Raw genomic sequence first — 13,471 nt, 5'->3', positions numbered from 1 at the left:
ATCTGGTCAAATTTTTATGTTTAATTTAACATTAAAACATCCGGATTCACAGCGAAAACATGCTGAAATTAGCAGAACTCCTTTAGCTCAACAACTTGCCATGGCAGACTTTACTTTGTATAAATATTAATTTAGCATACAAATGCATGTAATCGCATGTTAAATCGGCATTTATGCAAAAACAGAATTCTGTCAAGGTGTGTTGGCAATCCATCCATCCATCCATTGCCAGACGCCATCTATCCCAAACGGGGTGGCCAAGGGCTTAGAGTTAATTGTTTTACAGGAAGGGGCACTAATCCTCCACCAACCCCACTTGACATGGAGGGAGAACGTTATGCCAACAGCATCTGGTGTTCCCAGGCGGTCACCCATCCAAGTACTAACCAGACCCAACGTTGCTTAACTTCGCTGATCGGATGGGAAGCAGTGTACTCAAATAGTCGCTAACCTTTGCACGTTTTCACTCAGAATTCTAATTTTCTATTACTAGTTAAAGTAAGCACAGTTTTTTGACGAATTTCAGATAATTGGGTGTATATGAACCTATATGGTGAAGAAAATAATATTTTCACAGCAGTAAAGACCGCATTCCAGCGCTGGGAACTTCCAACGAGCAGCCAGTCACCACTGCTTTTGTCTATTATTATTGGCTGGTACACAGAGGACTAATTTCCCTGGTTTGCTTTTGTCTGTGCGCTTATACATTGGAACGAAACACTAGCAATTATTCCTCTTGTCATTGGGCATTTTTGGAGGTCAGAAATAAGCATAGTGTATGCATGCTATCCGTAAGCAAAATCGACTATGCTGCTTAGTGTTAGTAACATCATGACCAATCAGACGCCGTTTCAGAGTCACGTGATTTTTCATCTACTTTATTTTTTTATTTTTTCATGTATCTGCCCCATTTTTTTGGAAAAAATGGTTGACATAGTATTTTGTGCATATTTTTTACCTATACAAGTATCTTTGGAAAAATTTTGACCGGAAACTTGCCTATTACATTTTCTATTTGTATTATTTATGTTATGACATTGGACACTACTGTGATTCACAGTTTCACACAACATTGTTGATATTTAACCATCCATCCATGCATCATCCAATCCTACATTGCCCCATGAGGAGCGTAGGAGCCCGGAGCTAGGCAGTTGGTCCCGACATTTAAGATGAGAGTGATTGATATTTAACAAAGAGAAATAAGCTCTTTGAACAGTCCAGGACTGTTAAACTAGAGTTCGCACTGCCCTCTATCGGGTTGGAACTTTTCAGAAGCACTCCATTGTAAGCCCTTCATTTAGATTTTTTTTTTTTTTTTTTTTTCCCTACAAACACCACACCAAAGGAAATGTAGTACAAAGGTGTAAAAATGCTAAAGTAATATGACTCAAGAAAAAGTACGAACGAATTAGGTATACGGGTAGTACAAGTATGCAGGAGAAAAAAACATATCATCAGTGTCAGAGTCACTGACTCTCCCACCCTTACCTGATAACTGTGTATGAGGATTGCTCTATGTATGTAGGTAGGTAAATATGTTTAACCAAGTAAAATGTAGTAGAAAATAACAGTATGTAATAGAAGCCTTGTAAGATAGGAGGTAAAAACATGTTATCATTGAAGTGGTTGTCCCAAACACCCACTTACCCTCTTCACCCAGAAGGGTGATGGGGGTAGGCACATTTTAGATAGGTTAGTGAATAATGTGGTTACCATACAAAGAAAAGAACAAGAGACACTTAAATCAAGTGATAATAATAACTAGTACTTTGTAACGGGAAATGAAAAATGAATCTGGAGGTGGCAGTCCCCATTGCACCCACCCTTCATCCTTGACCAGTTTCTCCCTTCCTCCTCCTTTCCTCCACTTTTTCTCCATTTGTTCACTCTCTCTCTTCCTTCCTCCTTTATCATCCTATCTTTGGTGATGTGGATTGGCTGGTATGTGTATAGATAAACGGTGTGGGGAGTTGGGGAGGAGGTGGAGATAAGGGGTTGAGTATAGGGGAGGTGAAGAGGCTGCGAGGTGGCAGTATAAGGTGGTGGTGTGGTAATGCTGTGTCATGGCCTTGACAGGCATAGAGGATATTGGAGTGGAAGGTAGTGGTGTCATAAGGATAATGATCATTAAGCACAAACCTTAGGGCATAGTAGGCAGAATTGAGTTAGGTTGTTGAATAATGTTAGCAGACTAAGGAAAAACAGTAGACACATCTTGTAATGATAAGACTTAGTCTATCCATCATCCAATCCTATGTTGCCCCAGACTTAGTAAAGAAGATACAAAATAAATATGAAGGTGGCAGTCCCATAACCACCTGCTTCTTCTATCGTTGACCCACTTTTTCCATCCTCTTTTCCTTCACTCCCTCACCCTTCCTCCTCCTCCTCCTCCTACCATCTTTATCACCATGAACTTGGTAATGTGCCTTAATGAGCAGTGTGAGGTAGAGGATATTGTGGAGTTGGGAGCAGCGAATGCCAGTTAGGGAAGGTCAATGAAAAAGGTAGGATAAAGGAGACAGAGTGAGAAGTTGCGGGCACGGGGTAGTCGCAGGACTGTGGTGTTACGTGGCCAAGATAAGAGGTGTAATGTAGAGGGTATTGAGTGGGGACAGTATAGAGTTGTCATTGTGCACAAACCTTAGGGCTTAGTACAGTACTCACACTATGGTAAATTTGGGGGCCCTTTACCCAGTCCCCCTCCTCTTCACCTTCCTTTCTCAGCTAATGATACTTGTATTTTGATAGAATAATAAATAATACACTTTCCTGAACATAAAAAAGATGTTGTAGCTATGAGGTATGTTCAGAAAGTATCCGACCTTAGACCGTAAAGAAACAAATAGCTGACCTGTTGAACTAGGACACTAATGCCCCTCTGACTTGACATACATAGCCCAGCGTTCTTTCCACTGCCTGAAGCATTTTGCAACGTCAGTTTTCGGTATCTTCTGTAGGTGCTTTGTCACATTCATCATAATCTCTTCTCTGAGATGAACGTTGCTCAAGACATGTTGGAGTGTGCAGATCATGATCCAGACTTTCTGAAGATTATCATCACTGGAGATGCAGCTTGGGTGTACAGGTACAACCCAGAAACCAAAGCACAGTTGTTCTAGTGGAAGCATGCAGGGTTGCCTTGGCCAAAAAAAGCACAACAGATCCACAGTAAGGTGAAATGCACTCTCTCTCTCTCTCTCTCTCTCTCTCTTTATTTTTTTTTTTCTTTTTTAATATATACTACCGTGGTGTTGTGCATCACAAATACACACCAGAAGGTCAGACTTTCAACAGACATTACTACTTCAACATTATCCACCATCTTCGGGACAGTTTGGCAGAAGAGCCCAGGCCTTTGAATAGTGGCAAATTGGAGGCTGCGCCATGACAATGCCCCTGCTCATTCTTCTCAATTGATTCAGGAATTTTTAGCCAAGCACAACATCCCGCAGGTCCAGCAGGCTGCCTACTCACCAGACATGGCTCTGTGCAGCGTTTGGTTATTCCCCAAGCTCAAAACTCTACTGAAGGGTTCCCAGTTTGAGACAAGAGAAGAGATCATGACAAATTCAAGGAAACATCTGCAGGAGATATCGAAAACTGACTTCGAAAAATGTTTCAGACATTGGAAAGAACACTGGGCTACATTTGTCAAGTCAGAAACGGCTTACTTTGAGGGAATTAGTGTCCTAGCTCAACAGGTTAGCTATTTATTTTTTTACAGCCTAAGGTCAGATTTTTTCTGGGCAGAAATTGTACATTTAAAAAATCAAACAAATTATATTGTGGTTGGGGACCACATCCTCAACCCAGCCAATATCGCTGCATCCATGTTGGTGCTTTTATTACCGCAGCTGCGTAAGTAGAAGTTGCCACAATGCTAGCAAAAAATTAGAATGTCATTGTAATGATTACATTCAAATAAGGTGTTGTAGTTATGTGAAAAGTAAAATATCAAAAGCATACACAAACACACCTTCTCAGTATGGCAGGGGACTTCATTCTCAACCCAGCATGTCGTGCAACTTCTGAAGCAAATTATGCTTTTGTTTTTACAGTAAGGTAAATAATACTGATACCACACCAAAAATAATAAATTATGCTTTCATCAGTATGATTATATCCAATATGAGTGTTGTTTAAGTTGAAAAAAAGTCATCAATAATAATAATAATAATAATAATTTAAAAATATATATCATGTCCTCCATGTCAAGGCCCCATTCCCAAAATTCACCCCATCGCAGGAGATGAATTGTCAGTTTCCTGTCATTACTGCAGTTTCTGACCACAATATGTCCGAAACTATAAGGGGTTGTGTAAAAATATTGCCTGGAAAGATATACCTTGCATTTTATAATCCAACGATGTACATTTCATCATTAGACTCAAAGGTCACTTAATTTGCCATATTGCTGCATCACAGAGCCTCTTTCACACACCCCATGGTGCAGTTACCTGGTTAAAGGGGTTAATCATTAATGAACTGTGTTATGTTGTGTGCAGTATCTGTTGGTGTCTTTAGTTTTTATTAATTTTATTTAATTTTGTAGGTGCTTGGATGCAGTTTTAGCCATCTCTGCATCAGTGACCAGTGGCCGCGGTGTGTTCTTCACCAGCATCGATGCACGTGCCAAAACTCGTGAAGCTAAGATGATGGCGGATCCAAGGAGCGATCTCCTGGCCACATACACACTCATCAGGCAGTGGCAGCAATACCGCCAGTATGAGGACTCGCTGGCATTTTGTACTGCACATAACCTAAACCTCAAGGCCCTCAGATTCAATGACGGTGAGAGTTGGAAACATGGATCATCATCATCATCACCATCATCATCAATATCATTATTATTATTATTATTATCAGAGTGGTTGGTGGGAGTGCACACCATCCACTCACTCGATATAGTGCTGTTCTCGGGTGCCATTCCTTTCCTCTTTCTCTCCCTTCTGCCTGTGGGTAATTCTACACTGAGTGACAAGCCAAATAGTTTCCTGTACACCAGGAAACCATTTACTACACTGGGTGATAACCATATAACCAAATTATGGTGCCTGGTGGTTTAGTGGGCAATTAAGGCACTCCAGTCAGATTGAGCCTGTGCAGGTTTATATCCAAGGGGTGGTTGGGGTTTATTGCTCACATAATGCCACCAAGGGATGAGTGAGGTTGGTCAATCTCATCTTCAGTGTCATGACCTGCTTGCCTAGCCCCGGGCTTGTACGTTCCTTGTGGGGCAACACTAAATTAGATGATGGATGGATGGATGGATTATCTTCATCATCATCCAGACCTCCTTTCCCATCCTAGGGCAGGGTGAAGAGTAACGGTGTCCAGACAGCCCAAAGTTGCCCAGTCCAATGGGCCACACTTCCATTCTCTCACCATTCAAGCCCCCGGGATCCTGGCTTAATCTGATACGCCAAAAACATTCACTACGTTCTGTAGCTTCACATAAACGTATTCAGTTATTATTGTTATTACTGTATTAATCTTCGCCATATACAGTAAGCCCTCCATTTGGTGACTAATTGGTGCCAAAATAGCCTCACCAAATCCAAGGGCTTATTTAACTAGGGAAAATTTTAATTGGTTCTGAGGGGTCAATAAAAAGCTTGATTTTTCTCCTATTCCACTTTTATTCTATTGTTGTGAGGTAACAAGTACAGTAAAACCTCAATATAATGGACTGCAGTAGAACGGAATTTGCTTTTATCAGAATTGAGGAGCTACCAGACTAAATTCTTATATATCGGAAAAGTCCAATAAAACTAAAAGCAGTCAGAACTGCCTGACCATGTCAGCTATGTTCATCACAATAAGGTAAATAGAAGACATGTCTATCAATGTACAGTACATTATTATTATTTATATTATACCATTTGATTATTATAGTGAATGTATAATACAGTACGGTACTGCAATGATAGTGAAAACAGTTTAAAAACCGTTGGTGCGATCCGGACCAGTGTGTGATATATCGGAAAAAGTCCGGGATAGCAGTGGGAAATCCGGATGTTGCTTTTATTGGATACAGTATTTTGCTTTTTGGGAATACCTTGGTTCCCAATTAGTCCGTTATAGTGAGATATTACTGAAATTACTGTAGTATATTATTTTTTGAAAACTAACTCATAAACAGAAATTGAGGTGCACTGATAGATTAAATTAGTATCCAAGGCAAACAAAATTGGGTTAACGTCTGAATCCGTGGCCCCCCTCGCAGGCCTCTCCTCCATGCTCCTCCACCACTGCCTCCATCACAGTTTCCACATCTGTCAGCGTTTCATCAAAACTTTCAAAGTCAGTATTCATTGGCAGGGTATGTTCTTCTACTTCTATGTTATCTTCCACATTTACACATTTAATTGCCTCTGTCCATTGCTTATTTTCTTCTCATCTTGGTTGAAATAACGAGTGATCAGCTCTTATTTACGGTCCCAGCTGACTTGGCTAAATAATAGGGTTGCCAGGTTGGCATTTTTCAAGCCAAATATCTCAAATTGGGTTTTAAAAATCTGTTTGGCAGCAGTGGTTCATGGTTTGTGCTCGGGAATTATTTGCCAATTGTGAGACTTTAGTTGCCAGAACAAAATGTAAAATATTTTAAATTTTCCTGCCAACTGCAAATCTGCCAGACAAACCCACCAAAATGGAGGGCTTACTGTATATGGCAAAGCTTTTTGTTTCGGTAAGTACTATTATTATTTTTCTGTGCACTTATATTTTTCTTGGATCTTGATGATATCACCATCAAGAGTTTTAATAATGATAGTGAAGCAAGTGTAAGGGTTAATGGGCATCTACTAGAATGGTTGACAATCAGTGTGGGTGTGCGATGAGGTTGTGTGATGTCCCCATAGTTGTTCAGTACCGTAAAACGTCATAACTTCGGACATTTTTTATGTGTTTTAATGAATAACTCCTTGTAGAATGGTGCAATTTTATTCCTGTTGGTGTCATGTGGTAGCCAGGGAGAGTACCTACTAAATCCATATATTTAAAAGAATTAGCCAAGCTAAACTTGTGCTTTTTTTTTTTCATTTTCAAGTGTCCGAAGTTAGGGACAAATTTCATAACTTTGGACAGCTCTTCCAAACTTCGGACATCCATGTATTTTCCCTTTAAACATGAGAATGGTTAATGGGATCTATCTCTGGACACACTGGCCAAACTTCGGACACTTGAGAAGTTTTTAAAAAATGTAAAAAAAAATATTGGGCACTCGTGACCAGAGTTATACATACATATAGAGAAGTATCCCAAAATATCTTCTTTTTGGAGCTCGTAATTTCATATCACATTAAATTGCATCATATCACATTGTAGTGAGGTATTCTGGCCGTAAATAGAACTAAGAACTATTCACGAACTTTTTGAGATGAAAAAATAAAATAAAAATGCACTGCATATACCCAAAACTGTAAGAGGAACTGTCCTCATTTTCCTAAACAAAACTTCACTTAATTATCAAGTATCTACCTCATTGACTCAACAAATGCATACCGAAATAACATAATATGATGTTGAACATTTCTTACAGGTTCTAAAGACACACACACACACACACACACACACACATGATTTCAGACGACACAGCCGGAGAGAGAGGTCGTCCCAGGCATCGCTCCTAACCTTGAGTAGTTTCAGGAATTTTGTCTGTCCTGTCTCCTAGGGTCTTTCTTTAAATTTAAAATAATGAAAGTTGGTAGACTACCAAAAATGTAAAGCTTTGTTGGCAATAGTATACATGAATGTTTGTGGCTTATTCGGTAACAGCTGTTTAGGTATTTTACCGGTACGTTAAAGATGGCCGAAAATGTAAACAATGAGGGAATGGAATTTCAAGGATTTGATGCTAATACTAATGTCATGGACCTGGTGAAAACATTAATTATGAGGATTAGTGAACTCGAAAAAAAAGTAGAGAATCTAGTGATAAAGGATGTGTCAGGAAATACGGAAACCACCATACAGAGTCTAATCCAGTCCAACGAAACAGCCAATGAAGAGATTAAGAATTTGAAGAGGGAGAATGTTGAACTGAGGAGGAAACTTGAAGAGAGTACTAATAAAACGGAGAAGGTGAGTAATGTACTAGAAGAACACAAGGCAAAGTGGGCACACGTAGAAGAAGAACAGAAAGAAGTGGTCAGCTTAAGAGAGATCATCCAGGAAGAAAGGGAAATGAACAAGAAAGAAATGGAAGAAAATGTAGTGAAAATACTGAAGAAAAAGAGAAAATAGTGAGAGAAACTGTAGAAAGGAACAGATGTGTGGTAGTATTTGGAAACAGGGAAGAGGAAGAAAAGGTTAGGTTCGCAAGACTCGAGAAAGACACGAACATGGTGAGAGGAATATTAGGCAAGATTGACCCCGAAGGAGACAAGTGGGTAAAAGAAATTGAGGAAGTAAGGAGGATAGGGCCTTATAAGAAAGGGGAAACAAGACCAATGAGAGTCAAGTTTACATCAGAAAGTGTAATAAATGAGATACTTAAAGTGACCTGGAAATTAAGCAAAGAGGCGGGGATGGAAAATATTATAATAAGAAAAGATCTGAATGAAGAAGAAAGAGAAGTTTTAAAATCATTAAAGGAAGAAGTAAAGGAAAAAAATGATAAGAGGACAGAGGAAGAACGTAATACTTTTTTTTGGAGAGTGTTGGATATGAAAATAAGGAAATGGTATTTAAGGAAACAGAAGTGAAGGAAACTAGGGGGGATGGTTGTGAAAGATCAGAAGTTGAAGAAGTGGTACGGACAGAGAGTAGGAGAGAAGAGGGTATTAATAATGTCAAAAATAATTTGAAGGTGATATATACTAATGTTGATGGTTTCATATCGACAAGGATCGAAATTAATGATTTCTTGAGAGAACATGAACCTGATGTCATGTGCCTTGTAGAGACCAAATTAAAAGAAGATATTGATGTTCATTTGGGAGATGGTAAATACAAACTGTGGAGAAAAGACAGGAAAGAAAAAAAGGGAGGAGGAGTGATGATAGCAGTGAAGAACAACATAAATGTAGATACTGTGGAAATGGGAGAAGGCAGGGCTGAAGTGATATATATGAAATTAGAAACTGGAGAGAATGTTAAGAGAGATATGGCGGTAGTGTATGTTCCCCCAAAGACGAGAGCATGGAAGGATGACGAATACCATGAGATGTTGTCAGATATGGCTAGCTACTTGCAAAAAATAATTGAGAAAAGCAATAATATAATTTTGGTGGGTGACTTTAATTGTAAAGAGGTGAACTGGGAGGAATGGTACTGGAGGCAAGCAGGATTCGTGGGGTACTATGTTATTAAATATAATAATGAATAATGTGATGACGCAGTGGGTCAAAGAAGAGACACGGTTTCGAGTGAGGACACACCAGCAAGGTTAGATTTACTGTTCACCAAAGAACCCGATGTAATAGAATCATTGGAATATCTCTGTCCTTTGGGAAAAAGTGATCACGTGGTCATTGAGTTCCAGATGTTAATAGGAAACGTCGAGCCAAGAGACGAAGCTTCATAGACAGGGAAGATACAACTTTGGCAAAGCAAATTTTACAGGATTGAGAAACTTTTTTGAAAATGCGGATTGGAGAAAACTCAGAGAAACAAGAGAGATACAGAGGAAGTGGGATATCTTTCTAGACCTCTATAATTTGGGAGTGGAAAAATTTGTACCAAGAGTAAGAGGGAAAGAAAACAGGAAAAAGGAGTGGTTTAATAGAAGGTGTATGATAGCCAAAAAAGAGAGAGATAAGGCGTGGAACAATTGGAGAAAGAGAGGTAACGACAGAACAAAGGAAGAATATAAAAGAACAAGAAACGAATACACAAGAATACGTAGGGAAGAAGAAAGGAATTTTGAAAAAGGTATAATTGACAAATGCAAGGATGAACCCAAACTGTTTTATAGATTTGTTAATGGCAAACTGAAACAAAAGGAAGGAATCACCAAGCTGAAAGTAGATGGAGAGGTCTTTAAAGGATGCGGCAATGCAAGCAGAAATAATGAACAAACGTTTCCAGTCAGTTTTCACTAAAGAAAAGGAGCTTGTGGAAGGGGAGGGAGTGATTAGAAATGTCCCGGTGATGAAAGATATAAAAGTGGAGGTGCAGGAAGTGTATAAATTACTGGAAACTCAAGATGTAAGGAAAGCCCCAGGACCTGATGGAATTTCTAATTGGGTACTGAAGGAATGCAGAGAACAACTGGCGGATAAAATTCACAGCTTAATTGTATGCTCACTGGAAGAGGGGAAAGTGCCAAAAGAATGGAAGAGGGCAAATGTGGTACCAATTTACAAGGAGGAAACAGGAAGAACCCCTGAATTATAGACCAGTGTCTCTAACCAGCATGGTCGCAAAATTGTGTGAGAGAATCCTGAAAGACAGATGGATAAAATATCTGGAAGAGATGAATATTTTGGCTGAATGTCAGTTTGGATTCAGAAGTGGAAGGTCATGTGTTTCAAACTTGTTGAGCTTTTACTCAAGAGCGATTGATGTGGTACAGGAGAGAGATGGTTGGGTGGATTGTGTGTACTTAGACTTAGAGAAGGCCTTTGACAAGGTACCTCATAAGAGACTAATGTGGAAACTAGAATATATAGGAGGACTAAAGGGGAAACTTCTGGAATGGATGAGAGACTTTTTGAGAGACAGACAAATGAGGACAGTAATAAAGGAAAAGATGTCTGGATGGAGGGAAGTAACAAGTGGAGTCCCTCAAGGCTCAGTGTTGGCGCCAGTAATGTTCCTGATTTACGTAAATGATATGGTAGATGGAGTGAACAGTTATGCGAGTCTGTTTGCTGATGATGTAAAGATCTTGAGGAAGATAGAGGTTGAGGAGGATTGTAAAATACTGCAGGAGGATTTGGATAGGATACACAATTGGAGCCGGACGTGGGAAATGAAATTTAATGTAAAGAAATGTAAAATATTGGAAATGGGTAAAAGTACCAGGAGACCATCACTGAATTATTTTTGGGTAATGAATTAATCACAAAAAGGAGAGAAGAGAAAAGATTTGGGAGTGCTGGTCCAAGATAGTTTGTCACCAGAAAAGCACATTAACAAGATAGTTGGAGAGACTTATAAGCTCTTGACTAACATAAGAGTAGCATTTCATTATATGGATGAGGAAATGATGAAAAAATTGATAGTGGCCATGATCCGCCCCAGGTTAGAATATGCAGCGGTAGTGTGGTCCCCACACAAAAAGAAAGATATAAACAAGATTGAGAGAATACAAAGAACAGCAACCAAGATGGTCCCCAGTCTGACAGACCTGTCATACAGAGAGAGGCTGGAAAAACTGGATTTGCCTTCGTTAGAGGAAAGGAGAAAGAGGGGAGACATGATTATGCGGTGTTCAGGACCATGGTGGGAGTAGATAAAATTGACAAAGAAGATCTGTTTGTATGGGATAAGAGAGCAACAAGAGGACATGGAATGAAATTGAAAAAAATCAAGCTGCTTGAAGGATATCAAGAAATATAGCTTTCCTTACAGAAGTATAGACTTATGGAATAGCCTGGACAAAGAGATCGTCCAGTCTAAAAACTTAAACGAGTTTAAAGTTAAATTCGACTTATTGAGAAACAGCGATGGAAACCCACGAGCATAGTACATTCCGTGTATATCACAATTAGGTATATTCTTAAATATTTGAAACGACTTAGACAAAGAGGTGGTGCATGAGAAAAACATTCATGTGTGTAAAGGTAGACTTGATAAATGTGGATATGGAGACAGGACAACACGAGCATTGCTCAATTCCTGTATACTACAAATAGGTAAATACAAATAGGTAAATACACACACACACACACAAATCAACAGACACACGCACACACTGGCACATGTCATGAAGGCACCATGGAACATATTAACTGTAGTACATCAGTACAAAAAACTATTCCTTAACTACCAGTATAAAATACTGTAACTAAATATATAGTATCACTTTTTTCTTTAAAATAAACCTCATTACTGGTTAAGGCACCTTATTGGCAATCACTTTGGTACTGGTAGTACTGACTATGGTATCTTACAGATCTGTATCAAAATTATTATCATTACTTAGGCCAAAGGTTCACATCTACATCAAAAATCATCCTTTGCTTTCAGTCAAGTGTTGGTTCTGGTAACACCTCCAGTATATCCTCTTTGTCTATGTCACTGCTGTCATCAACCATTGGGTATACAAATGTGTGAGGTGTACCCTGAACGTGTTTGAGAAACCTGACATGTATTTCTGGTTTTACCTTAACAATGATAGCAATATAATGCCTATATCTGTCTTTGGTATCAAATGGAACCCTCACAACTACCCAATCTGAGGGAACAACTTTATCCCCAATAATCTGGGTAGAGGTGACTGTCAGGGGAGATGCTTGTGCTTCATGGTTGGGTGCAGATGTGGAAGTGGAAGGCTGTGCTGCTATCTCTGCTGTATCCTCTTGTGGCTGCAGTGGCTGGGGTTGTGGATCATTAACTTCACACTCTTCATGCTGGCTCTCTGTTTCATTTTGTAGTGCCCTTGTAGTAATACTCATGCCCGGTGACACATTCAACCTTTTCTTTCGCCTTGGTTTCGCTATAGCTGGACTTGAGCTTGACTGACTGGTTCCATGCCTCATGTCCTTCAACAATTCCAACACTGAGCTGTCTAAGGCAGTACTGGTAGATGGTCCTGGTGTACCAGTATCAGCTGTATCTTGGATTGAATCTTCTGGAAGTCTTGAGATGGATTTCTGTGGATCAAGAGGATAAATGCCGCACTTCCTAAACCCACTACGTAGGTTGTCAGCAATGGTCCCTTTAACTTTATCCACCAGTTCGGTCAGTAGTGCTGGGAAGCAGTCTTTAGGTAATGAAGCACTCAGCCTACCAACAGTAGTTTTCTTGAAGTTCTCGAGGATCTTACGCCAGTGCACTTTTAGAGGCCGGAACACAGCAACATCGAGAGGTTGTGTCAAGTGCGTGGAGTTAGGTGGTAAGAGAAGAAAGGAGATATCATGTTTCTCACATGACTCAATAACACTGGGTCATACATGGCTTGCCAAGTTGTCTCCTATAATGACAACTCTACCTGTCTTGCATTTAGCATAGGCGAGGATAATTTTGTGGAACCAGTCAACGAATGAACACGAGTCGAACCATCCACTGGGGGACCTATTGTATAGTGTTCCAGGAGGGCCCCCTTCAGTCCAGGTATCGTAAAGATGGATAGCTTTATACACCACATATTGAGGGAGTAACACACCAGATGCAGTTCCAGAGAACATAATAGATATTGAGGATTTTGTTGAGTTCATGATTCTCTCTGGATATTTAGTGTCCCGCCTCACTATGACTTTCTTTTTACCTGAATCATCAGTAAGATTGGTCTCATCAAAATTTATTATGTTCTCTGGAGGCACACCTTCTAGGGATTTTTCAGGTTACTGTAGAA

At 39.6% G+C, this 13,471-nt stretch overlaps 1 protein-coding gene and 1 pseudogene across 2 annotated transcripts in view; one reads left to right on the top strand and one right to left on the bottom strand.

The window, feature by feature from the left end:
* Nucleotides 1-13,471, top strand: part of LOC145411012 (ATP-dependent RNA helicase DHX30-like) — a 91,606-nt gene that overhangs the window by 61,533 nt on the left and 16,602 nt on the right. For both annotated transcript variants that reach the window (XM_080281075.1, XM_080281076.1), the window contains one exon: nt 4,559-4,797. In XM_080281075.1, coding sequence (XP_080137201.1) covers nt 4,559-4,797 — 239 coding nt within the window. The remainder of the gene's footprint in view (nt 1-4,558; nt 4,798-13,471) is intronic.
* Nucleotides 339-457, bottom strand: LOC145411100 (5S ribosomal RNA; annotated as a pseudogene).

Source organism: Coenobita brevimanus, chromosome 87 (assembly GCF_032717465.1).
Source record: "Coenobita brevimanus isolate Jiangsu-jjx chromosome 87, ASM3271746v2, whole genome shotgun sequence".
Lineage (NCBI taxonomy): Eukaryota > Metazoa > Arthropoda > Malacostraca > Decapoda > Coenobitidae > Coenobita > Coenobita brevimanus.
Note: the sequence above shows the minus strand (reverse complement) of the source record. Positions and strands in the feature narration are given on the sequence as shown.